The sequence below is a fragment of the Lonchura striata genome, chromosome 7 (assembly GCF_050655825.1).
Source record: "Lonchura striata isolate lonStrDom1 chromosome 7, ASM5065582v1, whole genome shotgun sequence".
NCBI classification, from domain to species: Eukaryota; Metazoa; Chordata; class Aves; order Passeriformes; family Estrildidae; genus Lonchura; species Lonchura striata.
In genome coordinates this window covers 38,588,926-38,609,414 of record NC_140709.1, presented here as the reverse complement: position 1 = coordinate 38,609,414, position 20,489 = coordinate 38,588,926, and the positions used below count along the sequence as shown (strand labels likewise).

At 42.4% G+C, this 20,489-nt stretch overlaps 1 protein-coding gene across 3 annotated transcripts in view; it reads left to right on the top strand.

Moving 5' to 3' along the window:
* The window catches only part of UBE2F (ubiquitin conjugating enzyme E2 F (putative)), a 54,014-nt gene extending 33,727 nt beyond the window's left edge, over positions 1-20,287 (top strand). For 2 of the 3 annotated variants that reach the window (XM_085585607.1, XM_021536107.4), the window contains 2 exons: positions 1,722-1,784; positions 19,845-20,287. In XM_085585607.1, coding sequence (XP_085441733.1) covers positions 1,722-1,784; positions 19,845-19,895 — 114 coding nt within the window. In that variant the 3' untranslated portion in view covers positions 19,896-20,287. Of the gene's footprint in view, positions 1-1,721; positions 1,785-3,722; positions 4,484-19,844 lie in introns of those variants that run through there. The other variant, XM_085585606.1, reaches the window with a different exon arrangement.
* The last annotated feature ends 202 nt before the right edge of the window (positions 20,288-20,489 follow it).

The window sequence follows — 20,489 nt, the reverse complement described above, 5'->3', positions numbered from 1 at the left end:
TTATTTGGGCTCTTCCACACAGTATGAAACTCTTCCTGCTGATTTGCAGGAAATAGAAATACATACTGCTCTGAGAAAGAACTGTGTTGGTGTTAGTCTTTTTAAAAAATCCTATTTAGGAATTAGTGACTGTCCTGCAGTCTCATTCCTTGTTAGCATAAAACCTAACTTGTCACAGAATTTATGTGATTTTATTCAGGGATCCCATTTCTTCCCCTTTTATTTAAAGATTTTTGGGAGCAAGGAACCTGTAATTGCAGGTGCACCTTGAAAATGGAGGAGAGGGCAGGATGCAACAGCTGCTTTTGCCCTAAAAGTGGAGAGAAGCTAAGTCTTTACAAAAGTTACCTTTTTTTAGGGATTCCTGTCCTCAGCCATTGCTGCTGGGTGGGAGGGTCAGGAGAAAGCAAAGAGCAGCATTAAGGTGGTGGCTACCCAGCACTCCAGAGTGTAGAAGGAAACTTGGATTTCCTGGCATCCAAAGTCTTAGTTGTTTTTTTTTTCAACACTTCTTTGGTAAATTGATGTAAGAGTTTGGAGAGCATTTGCTTTTCCAGCAAAAGTGAATTGCATTTTGCAGTCAGTCTCCCTGTGCATGCCAAGTAAGTGGAAGGATCAAAATCCTCAGGGGCAGAGCTGCTTAAAATAAAAATATTGGGAAAGAGCTGCAGAGAGGGGTGGTCCTGCTTAGGGGACCACAGGGATTTGTCCTGGCTGGTGAGAGCTCTGCCTCCCTCCTGGATTCCCCTCAACCCAGCCTCTTGTCAATAATTAGGCTTTGAAAAGCTGGCATGGGATTCCACTGATCTGGCTGATTCATTGGGGGGTTTATTGAAGAAAGTGAGTGAAAATGAGGTGGGTTGGTGTCCTGATTAGAGTGAAACATGGGCTTTGCTGCTTGAAGATGAGCTGGGGACTGCCAGGAGCCTTTCACATTGTGGGACAGTGGTTTTTCACTCTTCACACAGGCTGACCTTAGACTGGGGAAAGATCTGGGCTGCAGACAGAACAGGAGCCTTGTGATTGTGTTATTTTTAATGATGATTACTCTTCTCCATTGTTTTTAACCCTAGACCCTTTCTACTTCCAAGTTAATATTTGAGATTAAACTGGGAGGCCTGAGGTTTGTTAGGACTATTTCTGCTCCCTGACTCCCCTTGTCCTTAGCTCTCAGGATCTTTGCACTCCTTTTCCTCTAGGCTCTTGTTTTTCCCAGAGCACTGAAACTTCCCTGTCAGACTCCAGGTCACATGGATTCTTCAAAGAGAGAGTGGAATTGATTTTCTGTGGAGGCGGAATTAAGGAAACTCCTTCTTTATCAGCACACTATTTGCAGAAGTTTTTTTCAGGGTTTACTTTGCCCTCTAACAAAAATCAACAGGAATTGTGCCTCATGCAAGTTTGGCTGTTCCTCCAAAATTCAGTTTTCCAATAGAAATGCTTTCACTTCCAGATAGAAGTGTCATAAGAACCACACCAGAAGGGCTTAAATGCCCTGATGCTGTTATCATTTAATTGTCCTGTGATTTGGTTTCCAATTACCAAATGACTCATTTGCATTTACCTTTGGCAGAGGCACCAGTGAGGCAGTGAGGCAATGATGAAATGGCACTGCCCTTGCTGCCCTGTTTGCTTTGTTCCATTATCTTGTTCCTGAAGGCTTTGGGCTCCTGGTGATGCAGTGAGTGGGAGCCCCTCAATGTTCTCTCTTTCTTTTCCAGGATCTTTTGAATTTTGACGATCCTTTGAATATTGAGGCTGCAGAGCATCATTTGCGTGACAAGGTGAGTCAGTGGTTTATTTAAGGCAGGTTGTTCCTAAACAAGCACACATTCTGTACTCAGCAGTTCCCAGCCAGTCCTTTTAGAGTGCTGGAGCTGCTGCTTGAGGTAGTTGAGTGACTCATTGTATCAGCAACCAGTTATTCAAACAAAAAGTGCTTTCTCTGGGAAAGCAAACTCCACACAGCAGTGTTAGTCACCATGTGCTGGGGCTGTGGGCCATAATGTGGCTGGGGGCCCACAAAATCTTTCCCTTCTTGTGTCTGAGACTTCCCCTATAGTTGTGCATGTGCTGTGAAGCATGCTGATGGTGAGTTGGTTTGGCATGGTGACATGAGTGAACTTTGCCTTAGAAGATCTGTGAAGAGATCTCCTCTTTCTCCGCATCTTTCCAAAGGCAGCTCTTTTACTCAGAACTATTCCATGTTGCATGTATTTATAAAGCCAGGAGAAATCTGGGCAAGTTTAAAGAGCAGGATTGGAAACTGATATTTTCTTTTTATTGATCTTAATTTTCGTGTGTGTATTATGGACTGAGCAAAGCAGAACATGGCCTGGTGAACATGAATGAGATGTACTGCTTACCTCTGAGCAAAAGTGCCAATTTCTCCTTTGTATCCATCTCCAAAATTCCATCATGTCATGGATGTATTCCTCAAGCACATGGAACTCACACCTAGTATGTTCAAGACATCTTGTTCTAATTAAACTCTTCCAACACTTTTGTTAAAGTTAACCTTTAAGATTGCAGAAGTTTCCAGGTAAGCAAGTGTTGATTTGAAGAGTTCATTGAAAGTACAGTCAGGCAGTGCACCTAATTTATCTCATTTTTTCAAGAGGAAATACCAAGATTGCAAATTCATCTTTCCAGCTATTTTTTCATTAATGAGATCTTGTAGCTATTCTGGTATTCATCCATGTTTGCAGGCTGAGATGAGAACATACAGCAAAGCTGGAAAAAATTATCTACAAACCTCCTCTGGGAGAGAGGGGTCTTGGTGGTTTTGTTTTAGCATGGAACCACAGAATGGTTTGGGTTGGAAGGAACTTTAAAGCCCAACCCACTCCATGGCCTGGGTGGTTAAAATTGCTGTCCTGCACCTCTCAGCCTCATTGAGAGATTGGAAATCTTGGAAATCCACAGAAGGGAAAATGCTACCTGATTTAAAAGACACACCTCCATCAAAACCAGAGGTGAGCCCTCAGAAATAGGTACTGCTACACTAATTAACTAATTGCATGGAAGTTGTTTGAAGAAGTTGAAGATGAAATTGAGCTGTTTTTTCAGTCTTCTAAATCACCATTTTTTGGGGAACAAACAATTTTGTTTACTAAACTCCTAGTGGTTTCATAAGTACCTGTAAAATTTATATTATGTCATTTTAATTTTTTTTTTAGCTTATCTGAATTTAATATATGTCTTTTATAGCATGAGGTAGGAGTGGATTTTCTGTAGTGTGTTTTGTGGTGATATGAGAAAAACCCAAATACGCCTTTGTGGAGAGAATAAATAATGCAACGGAGAGAAAAAGCTGCACTTTGCAGCCTGAGTTGTTTTTTTGCTTCCCTCTGGCAGAGAGGTCATATTTTATAGGAACACTTTGTTGTGGAGTCAGACTGCTGTGGTCCCATCCTGGCTCTTAAGAAATACTTGCAATGCCCAATAGGATTAATATGGGAATGCTAATTAGTTTTCTTTCCTCTGAGACTTGTTTGCATGTGTAATAGGATTATACAAATAGTGGATATGTAATACATGTTTGCATGTGCAGTATCTGTATGAACAGATGTGCAAATTCATCCATCCAGAAACAGTTCTGCACACAAACATCTGTGTGCAGGGGAATCCTGGGAGTGTGACAGCCAAACCACTGCACCCAGGGCTGTCCCCTGTGCCTCTCTCAGGGGAGATGACTCAGAATTTCACTGATGTCCCTTCAGATCTGAAATCCTGGCATTCCTCTGCTGATATTCCACGCTGAGCCTGGCTGCCCCAGAGGGTAACAGCTAATCCCAGGCCTTGCTTGTGCTTCTTGAGAACTGAGGCTGGGCTTTGGTCAGCTCCAGGTCATCACAAATGGCTCCTCCCTTGCAGATGCTGGAAAAATCACATCAGAGGTAGCAAATTCTTCTTGCTGATTCTTGGGAAACAGCTGTGCTGGGAATATTTGTGTTAGAGTGGAAGGGGCACTTATGATCCCTTCCTCTCCATTCTTGCATTAAATCTATGGTGTGTAATTGAGCACATAATCACAGCTTTTGGAAAAGCAGCCTTGTTCTAAGATGTAAAATAATACAAAATTCAGAGCTCAAGTTCTATAAATTGATTGTTTTATTAGCCTGTTTTACCTGAGATATTTGATAGTGCAAGCTTCAGCTTCCAGCCCTTCAGGACTTCCTTTAGCTCCAGGAAGGAGCTGTCAGTTCCTTTGCAACTTCCTTCAGTCAGTGGGTATCAAGTCACTTCTACAAATTATTTTAAAAAATAAATATGTTTGTTTATGCAGCTTTACTCATTCTACACTTCTCCCACACCCACCTTACTAGGTGCCAGTAATTTTTTGGCAGGCTGTACAACAAATTTGGGCAACATCTGTTTTCCCAAATGCTGGGCATCCCTGGTGCCCACATTGTTCTGCAGTTGGGTCACAGTCACTGGAAGATAAACAAGCATCCTCTCCTGGTATAAAGTTCAATAAATCAGAATAAAAAAATGGTTGATGTCTCTATGTAAACTAAGCAAGGAGTTACCCAGCATTGTCTTCTCACACTGATACAATCTCAGCAGTTTGGTGGTATAAGAGTTTTCTTGCTGAATTTAAAGAAGCTCTTACTAATTAATGAGCTTGGAGCACCCTGCATTTAGCACAGAAGTCAGTCAGTAGTTATGGATAGCCAGAACCATTAATTATCAATCAATTCCATGGATTCTAAAGCAATGAGCAAGTGTTTAAGTTTTAATGACTACTCACTTAAAAATGGTGAGAGCTAAAAAATGGTAGGATTTGCTGGTTTTTATACAGCAGGTACACAGAGCTTGACTGATCTGCTCTGTGGCAGCCAGGTAGGTTGAATACTGAAAGAATGGGGATCTTTTGGAAGATCCAAGCTCTGGAAGAGCTTAACAATGAAAAACCAAGTGAGCTTAGTTCTTCAGGACTTGATATTCTTCATGCAGAGGTGCTGTGTCTGTGATATATTAGCTAAAATCAAGGAAATACTTTCTCTATGGCGTCTGTCATGGCTGGTTTGGGAGCTGCCTCAGGACATTGTGATTTCCCAGTGTAAAATGTAAAAGCTTTTACATTTTCTAGTTTTGTTCACTTCTGCCAAAAAAAACCATTTCAAAGCCATTTGTGTAACACACAACAGAAGGTTCATTGCACAAGTTGTGTGGTTTAAAGTAGAAATGTTTTTCCATGTATTCCTTAGATTTGTTCCTCACCTAAGCCTGCTGTGTCAAGAACCCTAAAGCTGTGTCCTATTTGAATTATATTTATCCTGTATTTGTGCAATTCAAGCACACTTCTGTCATCCTGTAGATTAGCAGTCACTCATTTATTTTTCATCCCTGTGAGCTGGGGTTGTTTCAGCTGTAGGAGAGGCTGAGTTCCATCTCCCTGAGTTGTTTTCCTCCTGCATGATCTTTCCATCCCAGTGGAACCCATCAGTCAGCATTCAGTGCTTTGTGCTGTCCTTGTGAAAGACTGGAATAGATTGCACTTGGCAGGGAATTTTTCTTCCTCCTTGTGAAAATCCAGTTTATCATCTTCACCTGCAGCTCTGAAGTGCCAGAGCTGAGAAATCTGACGGGAAGAGGTGTGTGTTTGCCAAGGACCCACTTCAAACACATTTTTTACTTAATTCAGTGAGCCCTGATTTTATTTGCATCCTCTTTGGAAAGCAGCATTTAATGCTCAATTATTTTGCATAGGTTTGTGTGGAGGAGTTAGGCTCTGGATTGACATCTGCAATTCTTTGTATAATTTTTAAATTTTAAGTAAAGGTTTCTCTGGGTGATAAAGAAAATGAAGTTTTTATTTCAGGATTGTTTCTGTGGAGATGGATTTATGAAGTTCATGGTGTTATGGAATCTGAAGCTGCCTCCTAAGGTTTCCTCTCAGGATTGTAATTGCCCTGCACAGCCTCAGTTCTTTAGGAAACTTGGCTTAAAATACCCAGTCCCTCCTCTCAGTTGCTTGTGGTCCTTGGAGGTTGTTCTAATGAGTCTTGTGGGGTGAGCGTTTTCCTGAAGTTACTTGAGGACTGTCGTGTTGTCCTCACTAGTGAGAGCACTGCTACTTCCACGAGAAATTCCATTGGTAATTCGGAACAGTTGCTGAGTACAGATTTCACTGAAGAATTTTTATAACATTTCGTAATTGTAGGCAGTTTTTTAGAGTCCTTTAACAGCAAACAATTCAGAATTTTTATAGAAGAGTCTTAATTTTTCAATCATTGCCCAGAGCAGCTGTGGCTGCCCCTGGATCCCTGGAAGTGTCCAAGGCCAGACTGAACAAGGCCTGGGAATAGTGGAAGGTGTCCAGCCCATGGCAAGGGTGGAATGGGATGAACTTCCAACCCAAACCAGTGTGGAATGCCATGAAACCCCTGGACAGCTGGGCAAGAACCAGCAGCACCTGACAAAGTGTCAAGGCCTGGGCCAGGGACCTCCTGAGAACAGATGAGCCATGGCAAGAGAAGGTTGTCAGCAAGTAAGTAATGAAAGTAAGAAATAAATATAGATATTCTGTAGAGGCTCTCCAGGCATCCCTTTGGAAACACACCGAGTTGAATTCTCCCCCAGAATTTCCATTTGCATCAAAAGCTGTCATTGCCCAGCACAGCTGCCTCAGTTCTGGAGCCACCAGAAACCAGCAGCAGGTTGGGATTGTAAAACTTGTTTCACCAAGAGGGATTTCCTCATTCTTGGTTTGTTCTTGCCTGGAAAGGGGTTCCTGTCCTCATGTCTCACCTCAGGTTTTATCAAACACCAATCTGAGAGCCTGGTGCTCTCTTCTAGAGTTATTCCCCAGGGTGCTAAATACAGGAGCTGGCAGATTTGGGACCTTTCATCTCTGCTGAGGTTTGGAGTAATTTTGTCCTTGCACTGCTGATGCCTTCAGACAGCTAAAGAGTCCCAGAGCTCGCTGCCTCTGTGTCATTTCAGATCTGATCCTTCTAAAGACTCCTCCAAAATAATGGCATGGCCAGCTGTACTTTCATTCTCCTGGGTTTTTATTTCTGTGCTCATACATAATAAGGGCATAATTACATTTAGATTTAAGTCTTCATTCAAATTTCATTTTTCTGTATAGCTGAAGAAAAGCATTTGAAACTAAATAATGCCTTCATGTTTGGATTCTATTTTATCTCATCATTGATCATGTTGAAGTTGGTTTTCTTCTGCTAATGTAATTTCTTATCTCAGGAGATCAGTCTGTTTGAAATGCTATTTGATACATCTGAATGGAGAGCATGCTATAAATGCCAGTGTGCCACAGGATCCTCTAAGCAGGCAAGCTAACACAAAATTCAAATCTGAAGTTTGGGGAAGAAATATTAATTTTCTGCATTTCTTCCTCGGATTTAAAAATAATTTATTTAAGTGATCTTACAGTAGCTTCTTTGTTTCTCTGTTGTACCTGCTTTATCTTTATAATTTTTATGTCAAAGGCATATTTGAATATTTAGCTCCTGCAGGGGTTCTTCTTGTTCAGAAGACATCAGGTCTTTTCCTTGCCACTTCCTTACCTTCAAACTGCTTAGATTCTGGGTTTTTTTTTTCCAGTTTATTTTTGGCTTAATTCCTTGAAGCTTAAATCTGTCTGGGAATTAGAAACATTATCCACTGATCTGTAGTAATTGTTGGCCAATTTGGGTGCAAAACAGCTTGTTTGGATAGCAGTCACCAAAATTGTCCAAGATTCTCTAAAACACATTTTTATATAAAACACTTAGAGAATATAAAGTATAATAAAATTTCATGGACTGTGGATGCTGCATCCTGTGACTGTGCATTTCAGAGGAGATGTTATTTGTGGTAAAAAACATTACAAATTGCTCTAAACAAGAATTTTATTTTCCAGATAATTGTGGAGGGTAGTGGTCCCTGAAGAAGCAGAACACTTGAAATGCTTTTCTTTTGCTAATATTCCAGAGCACATGGGTGGCTCAAAAGTCAAATACCTCTATGACCCAAGTTGATATCATGTTTCTATCTGAATGTTTCTTTATTGGATTACAGCCAGGGAATGCACTCCAAGGGTTTTTAATGGCAAACTTCTTTCTCTAATGCCTTTCTTAAGGAATTTTTAAGAAATAATGCTCATTTAATTAATTCATGCATTATTTTTAGCCCAGTTCTCTTTGTCAGGCTTTTCACCCTTGCAAATGGTTTCCCATCGCAGCCAGCTGGAATTTTTCTCCAAACATATCCCTATAGAGTTCTGTATTCAAACAGTGACAGTGATATATGAAGAGTTCTGATAATTACTGTTACCATTTTTTAAGCTCAAGTGTCAAAAGTTTAGTGATGACTAAAGGCAGCTGGAAAATTTGCTTTAGAACAGAAAAAATACTTCAAAAACATTTACTTGAATGTTGTCTTTTAAAGTATTTTATTATTGTTGTGTTTGAGCTGGTGCTGGAGGTGTGTACAAGGTTCTCATAAGACATGAACAGATTGAGCTGGATTATTTTTGAGGGGTTAAAAAACCCAAAGTATCAAAGTTGGACCTCTTGAACATGGCATAAAGGAGTTGGGAAATCAGCAATGAACAAAAATTTCTGGAATTTATTTCTGGCACTGTGCTGGTGGTTGGCTGGGTTAGGCCTGCATTCATGTTGACAAAGTGACAGGAGAAAAGGGGATTGGTTACAGCTGCCAAGTGAGGTGTTGTCAGGGAGTGGGGCTTTTGCATGGACTCCAGCCCTGTGTTGGCAGACATGAAAGGAACCTGTGTGAAAATTCAGCTTGTCATCATGTTCTGCCTGCCTTGTCACGAGTGTGAATAATTCAGTAACAAAAGCTACCAAGCCAGAATATTTTTTTCCTGCTGTCTTGAAAGATCTTTATTTCAGTAGTAGAACATTTACCGTGTAACCTCCGAATTAATTTCCATGTGTGTGATTTGGAAGGACCCTTCCAGAGCATCCAGTGCCACCTCTTGCCATAGGTCACCCTCCTCTATCCCAGGATGCTCCAAGCCTTGTCCAGCCTGGCCTTGGACACTTCCAGGGATGGGGCAGCCACATTCATTTTGGCAGATTTTGTCTTAGCACTGGGAAAAAAAAAATCAGACTTTGTACAAGTTCTGCAGGAACAATTTACCAGTCCTGTGTGATCAGAGCCCTTTAATCCAGAATCCCCCTGGGTTTCCTCATCTGGAATGCCATAAGGATGGTGGTTATCACACGACCCCTCCTGTGATTAGTTAGAGCTCTCCACCATGTCAGCTCCTGGTCAGGCCCTCTGTGTGCTTGGATTTCAGAGATTTTATCCTGCAGCATTGGGCAGCTGCTTTTACTGCATCAACAGAAACAAGTTTTAATGGTGCTGCTGGCCAGAAGAGCCTCTTGGGGTGTGTGCTCCCCAGAAGTGAAATGTGAGCTCAGGGAGCTGGGTTTCTCACATTCCTGCACCATCTAACCCTGCTGGGGTATTAACATAACCCTCAATTCAAAAACAGCCCTTTTAACTCCCCCAGCCCTTCCAGGGCTCGGTGCAGAAAACAACAGCTGCTTTGGACTCTTCAGTAATATTGAGCATATGAACCCCTAGGTTAAAATCCCTCTGGAAAAAGAAATGGGGATTTCATTTAGTAGGGGAGAGAGTAAACCAGGTCTGGGTGAACTTGGAATATTCTGGGTTTTGTATTCTCTGAAAATTCACAGATGTCTGCCAGCAAAGTTTAAATAGGTAGGTAACACTGAAAGATGTAACAGGTGGCAAAAAAATATGATCCTTTGGTTTAAGGGTCGTATTTGCTTCGCCAGGAATGAAAATTGATGTTTTACCACTGCAAATTTGGGGTTTTTTCTTCATTGGCTACATGCAAACCAAGCTTTTCACCTTGTCCTGATTTTCCTTATAGTGTTCAGTAGTCACTGTGATTCCATTTAGATATCTTTTGTTATAAACTGAAAAGCAGCTTTAAACAAAAATAGGTGTCTGTTTTATTTTCAGTATCATGAAGTCGTTAAAGTTGGTTTAGTCTAGAATTTGTAGGGTTGACACTTACTTTTGTGTGAATAGAATGGGATCTGATGTCCACAAATTGCAGTGGTGGGCAACCAAACTAAATTGAAAGGATGGAGAGCAGTTGTGGTGCTTGGTACTTTGCTGATGAGAATTGGAGTGCTGTGCAGAGGGAAATGATTCATCCCGGGCAGGACAATGGAGCAGTGGGAGGCTGGGCATTCATTTGGATCATCTTAGTCCTGGATTAACAGCCTGACATTTAAATTGCATTCTGTTCCTTACCCTTTCCTTGCATGTCTCAGTCTTGCTGTGATGTTCCTACACAGACAGCCTCTCTCACCTGTTTATCTGTGCTCTGACAGGATCTCTTTTGAAGGAATAAGTAGCGACCACTTTTCTCTGCTGTGCTGCCCTTTGTACTCACAGGTGCCAAAGGTTCCCATTGCCCACATAAGCTAAAATGCACAAGGGAAGAAGTAACCACCTTTTAATCTTGACATTCTACTTTTTATTCTTTTAATCTGCCTGCAAAGTAAATCCTTGTTCTGGTTCTCAGCACTGAGGTTGGGCTGTGGCTTAAATCAGTGCTGGACTGCACTGTCTGCACTCACAGCTGAGACTCTCATCCCAGGGCTTTTCTCTGCTACGTCTTGGAAACTTCAGCCCTCCAGCCTTGTGCTAAAGAGAGTAAAGAATGTTTGGCAAGGAGCTCAGTGTGAGACCAAGGTCTGAGTCACTGGCAGTGTCACAATTGAGTAGATAAGCCTTCCCTCTCCTGGGAAGCCTCTGGCACTGCCTGACACTGACAGAAAGAGGCTCCACCAGGGTTTTTGAAACCATTCTCCTTGTGCTGCTCAGGGGGAGCTCTCATCACAGTTGGCAGTGGCTTAGGATGAGTGGCCACTCATCCATGATCTATTTGCTGTATTCTACTGGCAATCCCATCTATAATTCGTGGGCTGAAAGGAAATTTTCTTTCATGTGGGATTAAAGTCCGTGGCCATCTTGTTAAAAATAGAAGCAAAGGTTTGCTCAGGATGGTTATACACTGAACAAGGCATTAGAGTACAGATAGTTGCTAAAATAGGTGAAAAGGAAAAGAAAGGTTATGCCTTAGCCATAGAAGCAATTGATTTACTGTGATTAATGTCAATTATTTTGAGTGGAGAGATTCAGAACTGCAGGCACTTCAGGTTTAAAGTAAATTTATGATTAAAGTTTCCTAGACTGTAGAAATGTAATTGCTTAGGGGAGGGAAAGGAATCCGTCCATATATTATAAACTAAACTATGTGGTCTTGAACATACTGAAATACAAGATAATAGCAATTAGGTGTAGAACAGGACTTCTGTGGAGCTAAGGGTGAAAGAAGTACTGAGTTGACGAGCCTGATGTTTTCCTCCTCCATACACCAAGACTAAAAACTATCTTTTTAACAAAATGTTCTTGTGTTTGGTACATCACTGTCCTGTGGACAGATGTGTCAACCCACTGCCACTGCTGCTTTTAAAGCTTCTCTGTTTTCTATCCTTTCACTTCTCTGATGAAAGTTGGAGTCTGTCAGTCTGATAGTCTTGTAACAGCAGCAGAATAATTTGAAGAAATATAAAATTATGGATAATGATGAAAGTAAGGAGCCTCTGGAAAACTTGGCAAGGCAGCTGTCAGGTTGTATGAAAAGAATCTTGTGTTTTAATGTAATGTAAGTTAAAGGATGTGATAGAAACATATCTTTGTTCTCTCTTGCTCAGGGCCAGCAGAACCAAGTGAGATTCTGAATCACATTAGAGGGGGTGTTTGCTCTGTAGCTGTAGCTTTTCCAGCACTTCATCTTTGAGATATTTCTAGGAGGTATTTTACAGAGTCACCTCTGGGGGTGGCAGTGACTCTGCCACTGCTCATGGCCCCCTGAGCTCGGCCTTTCAGCAGGTTCACTCCCCCACTCCCCCTTCACCTGATCCTTCCCGAATCACTTTGTCCTGGAGCTTCACTGAAGTGAACCTTTGGCAATTGCTTTGCTTTGTAGTGTTTGTTTTTGGCAGAGGAACAAGGCTTACGCAGTTATGCCGTCCATCTGTCTAGCCTCCCCATCAATCCCTGGAGCTTTTAAACACACACGTGGATTTCCATCAGATTTGACGGAGCAGCAGAGTCTTTACATCCAGTTCCTGTAGCTGTCACCAAAACTGGCACCAGCAGAGAGGCTGGGCTGGGAGGGAGCCTCCAGGAAAGCTCCAGGTGGGCTCTGTGGGAACATCCAGCTTGGAGCAGACCCCAGGCTTTGCTCTGCTCTTGGCTGCTGCTCAGGCTGAGGTGGTAAAAAGTGCCAGGGGAGTGGTGCTGAGATCTGCAGATCTGTGAGCAGTCACATTTTGCTGTCTTTCCATGCTAAATTTGTCTCATAAAGGCCTTTCTTGCATGTGCTAGGCATTCCCTGGCTGTAGGGCTCTAGACTCTTGCACACTGAGGTTTTATTTTGGTAAAGAGACCTCCCCACAAGCTATTCAAACACCACAGGGTGTTCATTGCTTCCTACTGATCACAAGAGCTGCATGTTTTTACTTGCAGTTACCTTTTTTCCTCTTCCCTTTTTAGCCGCATTTGAAGTAATTAGTGGGCACATTGCTGCATGTATGAATTTTTAGGGGATTTTGTGCATTTTTTTTTTCATTTTCGTTGCTGTTGGCTCTTACTCCCAACATTAAAGCAAGATATGCTGTTAAAATTGCTGAAGAAGTAATGGAGATCAAGTCTTTGAAGTACTGCTTCTTCATTGTGAATTATTAATTCTCAAGGCATACAGAAAGAGTCACATTGTAAAATTCATGGTAAAATTATGTACTTTGTCACACTGCTCTGCTTGCATGCATTCTGCTCTGCTTTTCATAACATTTCCTTGGATTACCTCTTACCATTTTTAGTTGTTTTCAGCTCATCTTCAAACTGGATTTCTCATTTTCAACTCCTCCACACGATTTTGGAATTACTCTGATGTGAAGTCTGAGAGGTCACAGTCTTTCCTAGTGCGAAATTACAGTGAAAAAAGGGAAGTTCCTGAGAGTTTATCGTGAGATCCATGGCTGTGTTAGAAAACTGTTTGGGGTGGTGCAACTACTTCTGTACCCATAGAAACTGTAAAAAAATACTGGTTTAAAACCAGGAACTTCTCAGGCTTTTGAATTTTGGTCTGGGTCCAGGAATGTAGGTTGCAAATTAATGTTTTCATTTTCACCCTGTTTGGTGTAGGACTTTGTCAAAAACTTTTGTTGATGGCTCTGGGAGAGCAGAAGGGCTGTTCATACTGGTCAATACCCAGACATCAACAGAGCTCACCCAGAGCTGGCTCTCACTATGTTTGCTTCAAGCTGGCTTTGTCAGGAACTTTTTTATGTTGTTTGCATTGTAGAATATTTGAGTTAATGTTATTGCTTAAATCAACACGGTCTCAGCCTTACTGTGCTTGTTTCCTCTAGGCTGGGATCTGTCTCTGTCCTTGGTCTAACATGAGGTTTTCCACTTAACCCCATCCCTTGGTTTAAACTGCTAGCCCTGCACCAGCCCTTGACATCCTGAAATCTCTCTTCCTATTTCCAGATATTTGTGTGAAGACTTTTTTATTTACAGCAATACAAAACTGCAGTGATGAAAGTGTGATGGTGCTTTTAACCTTCTTCAGGTGAAATAAGAAACTCAGCTTTATTCTTGGTTACTGAATCAAGTATCTCTTCCCAGATTTCTTCCAGAGGGGTTATGAAACAATGAAGAATTATTTTAATTAAATTCACCCACAAGGTGTATCTGAAGAACTGAAGTAGATCTTTACCTTTGGCTAACCTCAGCTTTCCAAGCTTTTACCACACTGGAAAAGAATGTAGTCCCAAAAGGCTTTCAAGCTTGATGTGGTTTTTTGGAAGCTGTTTAACTTTTGTTGTGGGGTTTTTATTGCTCTCTGATTACAGCTTAATGGCTTATTAAGAACAACAGTTCCATCCCAGTCCAAAAACATCTTTTCATAACAATTCTCCCTGTGAGTCATTGCATTTATTTATCTCCATATTTATTGCAGTAAATCCTTCACTTCCTCTGCTCCCCCAACAACCCTGTTTGGTGTTTGTTGTTCTCACTGAAACCGTGGCAGCCGTGGTGGAATACGTCTTTGTTTTTCTGCAGCATTTCTGCATTTACAGAGCTGCACTGGGGTTTTTCTTGGATTGCCTCCCCATTTTTTGTTCTGTGTCCTTGTTACAGCCTTTGAAAGCTTTTCCCAGCGAGCATAAAGTGCATTAAATGGCATGTGCAAATGAGCAACAGCACAGCTGCTAATTGTGCTAACAGATGTAAATAGGAAAACCTTTACTTTTCTAATGCTGCAAGTATTTATAGCAACCATTACCCATCTTCCATAACACTTTGATTATGGAAGGAGCCTCTCTCAGGTTCAGCAAAGTTGATTAAGCTTTTGCAGATGGTTTGATTTGCTGAGGTAATGTGGAAGAAATGCAGATGTTTGAAAGCTTTTGTTTTAGACGCTTCAGGCAGCTAAGTGGCTCAAAAGGAAAGCTTTTGCTTTGCATCCTCCAGAGACATCCATGGCTTTTGAAAGAGGACCTATGGCAGGGCTGTTCACAGGGAATAGGAGCTCTTGGAACTGTGTTCCCCACATGCCTCACCTGCCCTGCCAGGGTAGTTTGAACATCATTTGCCTCGAGTAGAGCCTGACTTGCAAAACCCTCCGGCCAGAGCCAGGCAGCTCCCATTTCCTCTGTGCTTGTGATTCATCCATCAAGATCTGCATCCCAAGGACAAGGACTCTCTTGGGAATGAGTGGCATCCTCATGGGTGGAAGTGTGTTTGCAGCCCAGAGGAGGTTGACCTCAGAGTAATGGGGATAATTCAGGTAATTTTCCTGCAGGGCTTTTGTGTAACCCTTTGCCATAGTTGGCAAGGTGATCACTGCCTGGGCCAGCCTTGGAGGAGCAGAGGGGACTCCTGGACTGAGGCACCCAGCAGTCTCTGCTCCCTGGGTTAATTCCCATTTTCTGTTTTCAGCAGCCCAGGTGAAACCTTAAATGGCAATAAGAGACCTGTGGCAGTGTGGGCAAATCCCTTTGGCCCCAGAGGACTCTCCAGGCCTCCATCTCCATCCAGCTCCCGCAGGGTTTTGGACTCACATTGCATCTGATCCAGGGCACCATTTTCTTTGGGAAGCTGCTTTGCTCTCTTCATCTGATTCAATTCTCTTGGTTTTGCACAAACAGGATTTAGGTGTATTTATCTAATCTAGGAACTTGAGAGAGTCCTTGTCTCCCTTTATCTTTCTCCAGTGGCAGACAGCACAAAACTTGTGGAAGCATGAGGGAAATGGTTCCTGCTTAAGATGTGAAATCTTAAACAAGTGCAGTGTGTTCAGTGTGTCAATGAATTGCTGTGTCTCTGCAAGGCATCTTCAGCTTCTTTCTGTCCTGGCAGGCAGGTCAGTGCTTCCCACACCAGTTCTGTAATCTACCTCTGTGTGCAGATATTTAAAAAAAAAAAGAAAAAGTCCAAACCTTAGTGTTTCTTGTCTTCCTCACAATGGTGCACTTTTCCAAATAGCTGCAGTGGTGTGTTCTGGCTTTGGTCGTTTGTTTTTTTTCCTGCAGTAAAAATTTCACCTTTTCCCCCCCCCCCCTTAGGACTTGGCTACTAAGAAATCTGCTAAAGCATTTCCTCATCATTTTGCAAAATGACAATTGCTTGGTGTCTAGGAGAATTTTAAAAATCTGCAGTTGGGATCACAGGCCATGAAAATGGATGTGACTTTGACTGCACCTGCTAAGCAGAGATACCTTTGTATAGGATTTTCACCCCCACTCTTCTCTTTCTTCTGAGAACTAAAATTTAATTACAGAGCTTGGGAAACTCTTCACACTGTGTAGAGACTGAGCTAAACAAAACAATGAGAGGAAAATGAGAGGAAGGCAGGAACAAGAATTGTAAAATACCACCTCATACTTGAGATTTCTGTACTACTCAAAGGTTTCATTCACCTCCTTCTTAAATGGGAGGGGATGTGTGGAGGTTGATGGGTGTGAATACTTATTATTTTATGCAAAGGGGAAAAGAAAGAAAAGGTGGCTTTCAGTATAATTTATAGAGCTAATGGGTAGATCTACCTGGTTATTAAATCCTAAAGCCTTGGCTGAGCTGAGTAATGAATGCCATTTTACTGCTGCTCAGAAGTCCTCTTTCCTAATGACTTCAGACCTACAAGTCAGGTCCTAGCAGAAGTTGTTTGGAATTTAACCTTGGTAATAAATGTTGAGATAGTGTTCTGTTAAAATAGAGCTGCTTTTAAAAAAATAATTGCTACTATTAGGGTTACTAGCACAGGAGAGGGAAGGGCAGGAGCAGTTATCTGTGATCCTCTTCTATCTCCATTTGAATTTGGCAGGATTGTGCATCTGAAGGATGTGAAGGTAGATCAGAAAGTTCATCACAGTATCTGCTGGCTGTAGCCATAGTGGAGGGACAGATGTGTTAAACTGCACATTTTCCTACAGGGACTTTCCAAATAGTGCAGGGTGTGAAGTACCAGTAGAGGGTATGTTAAGGGTAATAAATGAGCTAAGTTTGCTTGGGGTTTTGTTTTTGTTCTTTTTTTTTATAATACATATTTTTAAATTTTATTTTTGGGTAATCCTTATACATAATTTGTTTTAAATAAATAAAAAAGATTCCCAAGGGAGTTTCCCTCAGAACTTTTCCAGACTGCTCTTGTAGCTGTCACCAAAATATTGTGTTTGCTTTGGATAACTGAGCAAATTACAAATTAAAAGCTTAATAAAAGACAAGCAGTTAATAAGCGTAACTTGGTGCAGTATAAACAGTTGAAAAAAATTAAGTCTCCTCTCCCAGAGCTGCCAAATCAGGTCAAATGTCAGTTTTTGAAACAGTGCCTAGTTCTTGAGTGTGTGTTTCTACATGCTTTTGGAGAGGGTAGAATGGAATTCTCTTCTGGGGTTGAGGCTCTACAGATCCTCTCCCAAGTGCTCTTAAATACAATCACAGAACCCCAGAATGGTTTGGGTTGGAAGGGACCCCAAAACTCATCCAGTCCCACCCCTGCCATGGGCAGGGACACCTTCCACTGTCCCAGGCTGTTCCCAGCCCATCCAGCCTGGCCTTGAGCACTGCCAGGGATCCAGGGGCAGCCCCAGCTGCTCTGGGCACCCTGTGCCAGGGCCTGCCCACCCTCTCAGGGAGGAATTCCTTCCTTAATACCTCATCTAAACCTTCTCTCTATCCATTTAAGATCATTGTCCCCTGTCCTGTTTATTTTATGTATGTTTATTCATGTAAAGGTTATTTATTAAACCTCTTTGTACAAACCAAACATCTTTGTTTAAACACAGAGGACACTTTCTGTGGGACATGTTATGTCCTTGAAGGGATGTGAGGAATCCTTTTCCTTCTCATTTCTAGCAGGATTTTGCCTCTTTATAATGCAGGGTACATCCTGCTCTGCTGATTTTTTTTTGCCTCTGATTATTCAGTGTTGCACATAAGCAGCTGTGCCCAGAGAGAAGTGTCCCCCATTAATCAGGAGCCATATGGCAGGTGAGGATGGAATATTGCAGCTCTGGGCTGAGCCCCTCCTGTTCATACACACACACACACACGCTGTGAATGCATCCCTGCCAACAGCACAGCTCCTTCAGCCCGGGCTGCTGAGTGACAATGGCCTTCCTGGGGCCTTCTGCCTTCCTCACTGAGCTCTTGCTTCTCTTAGGCACTGTGAGAGCCCAGTTCCCTGTGCAATAAATAACTCAGTAGGGACAGAGGGAAAAGCCAAGGATGCTCTGAGCTGTCTGCACTGCCCTGGTCTTGGATGTTGTACAGGTGTGTGTGTCCAGTGCTGTTTCCCAGCCCTATGCTCAGTTCCTTGTAGTGATCCTTCTTTTGGAGAAACACAGGAGTGGGAAACTCAGATTATGCCCTTTCCTGACCATAGATGTGGCAACTGAGAGGTGTTTTAAAAACTTTTTATTCCATTTCCAGTCTCATGAGAAGGGTGAGACATTACAGATGTTATAATTCACCCAAGACAATCAGAAGCTGTTTTTTAATTACAATACCCTATAAGTGTTTCTTGGCCTATCAGCTTTTGCCACACCTCGCTGTAGATGCCTTAAAGCCAATCATCTAAAATTACCCCTCGTGGGTCCTACTCCAGTGCATCTTTCATAGTTCTGTTTCTCCAAAGCATCTAGTTTATTTGCAAGGCCATCCTTTGAACTCATTTCTAGTTCCATTTCTCTCTCAAGAATGTCTGTCCTGTTCCATGGCATTTCTAAGTCAGCATTTCTTATCTCAAGGTTTACATACAGATCTGTGAGCCTTCTGTCAGGCTTGGAGAATTCTCTACAAATCCATTTCCCACAGGAAACAATGTGCAAGAAGCCCTCAGTGAATTCAGTTTGCACCACAGCAATCATAACCTGCATCTATGGATTGAAATTGCCTGGGTTTGGGAACTTTATTGCAGCTGAAGATGGCATTAGCTTTGTAGTGTTCAGTTTTTAACATAGCACACAGCTGGATAAGTGTGGAAACGGGTGGGCTTGCAGCAGAGTGGGAAAGTCACTACACACACTATTGCCATTAGTAGTTGCCATATTGGACCAAAGAAGAGCAGGCAGCCTGTTCCTAATGAGGACTGGGATTTCTGCAGCCCTGTTTGTAATAGGATATTTCTGGCCTTAAGTTCCATTGAGATTCTGAGCACTTTGCACTTTGAGTGCATCACAGAAGTCCATAAATCAGCTGAAAATGAAATCACAGTTTCTCATGGGTCATAGGTTTTCTTTGATCCTTTTGGATTTTAACCATGGGATAACCTTTATCCCTTCACTGGTGGAAAAACTCAACAGCAGAAAGCCAAACCTTCACAAGGGGGGAGCTGATCTTAAGTGTTTGAAGCGTGGTGTTGGAGCCAGGGAAATATTGTTGTGTTTCAAGCTTGACTGAGGCACAGAGGTCATATTAGTGCCCCTTCCTGGTGTGCTGTGATATCTAGCTCTGGGTGGTCTGTGCCAAGACACTTGGGATGTGTTTGAAAGGCATCATTTTATGTATTGGCAAACCTGGAGCTGACAAGTGACATTGTTTGAAGCAGGACCATGCCTTGCTGTGCTCCTATGGGTCGTGGCAGTGGGATTTTGTGCCCTTCCTAGTAAAAGCAGAGCCTTGGTAGAAGATTTCAGTGCTTCCATGGCCTCTGCTCTCCAGGCATCTCCAGTGTACCAGGACAGTGTTCATAACCTCCTCATCTACTGCGTGCATTTTTTCAGTTGTTTTCTTTTTCAACAGATGTGAGTACATAAACTTCCCACGTTTTCCTGCTTTATATTCTAGCAGCACACAAAAATGGGAGCTGGAAATGCAGCAGAATGCACTCTGGAGCACAGGCCCCTTGGTGTGTTTGGGGCGAACATATTTAATACCAGGCTGGGAGAGTAACATGCCAGGAATGTGGTGTCTGCCTGGCAGACCTGCTTGCACAGGGATCACACCATGTCAGAATTTCTCTTGCTCAGCATCTCTGTGCTTTATAAGCACAAACTACCAGAACTCTGTGGTTTTCCCAGGATACAGAAGTTACGGAATAGCAGGCAGGCTTTGTGCACCTAAGCTGTAGCTGGTAATGGCAGACAGACTCTTCCACTTCATTGCCCAGTGGAGATTCTGTGGAGCACTCACTGTAAGGACTTGGGGAGAGCTGGGGGCAGCTGGCAGAGGCAGCGTGGGGCTCCAGCAGCTCGCTGCCCTGGGAGCCCATCCCTGCTGTGCCCGGGTAACCCTGCTGTGCTTCCCTCCAGGAGGACTTTCGCAATAAAGTTGAAGATTACATTAAGCGCTACGCGAGATGATGAAGGGGGATGGATGGCAGGACCACGGCTCCAGAGCTGTCCTTAGCTCCAACAGCAGCCAAACCAGCCCGGGTTGTACCAGTCCTGTGTCCATGTTGTACCGAAGAAGAAAACTAACTTCATAACCTGTCCATGTTCAAAGGAGAGTTCAGCATAAATACAGCAAGAAATTGTGTCTGTTGGTTGAAAAAGTTGTCTGCTTCCTTTACAAATGTTTACTCTTCTGAACTGTACTGTATATCCTGTTGATGAGATATGCTTGAGAAGTTAAAAGAAGTCACTATTGAAATTGTAATTACACTTTTTTTTAAACACTTGCCTAATCTGGAGGGAGGGAAGGAAAAGGAAAAAAAAAAAAAAGAAAAAAAGAAAAAAAAAAAAAAAAACCAAAACCCAAACAACCCAAGCAGAAAAGGTGGTGTGTTTTTGGAACAATTTGAGTTGGCAATAAATGGTCTCCTGTGAACCAAATCACAAAACTGTTGCCTTTGATGAGCAGAAACAATATGAGCTTTTTCTAAGAGTCACTCAGCTGAGGCTTAGAGCTTGCCAGAGTGGAAGTGCAAAATGAGATTCTACTTCTGGTATTGAAGT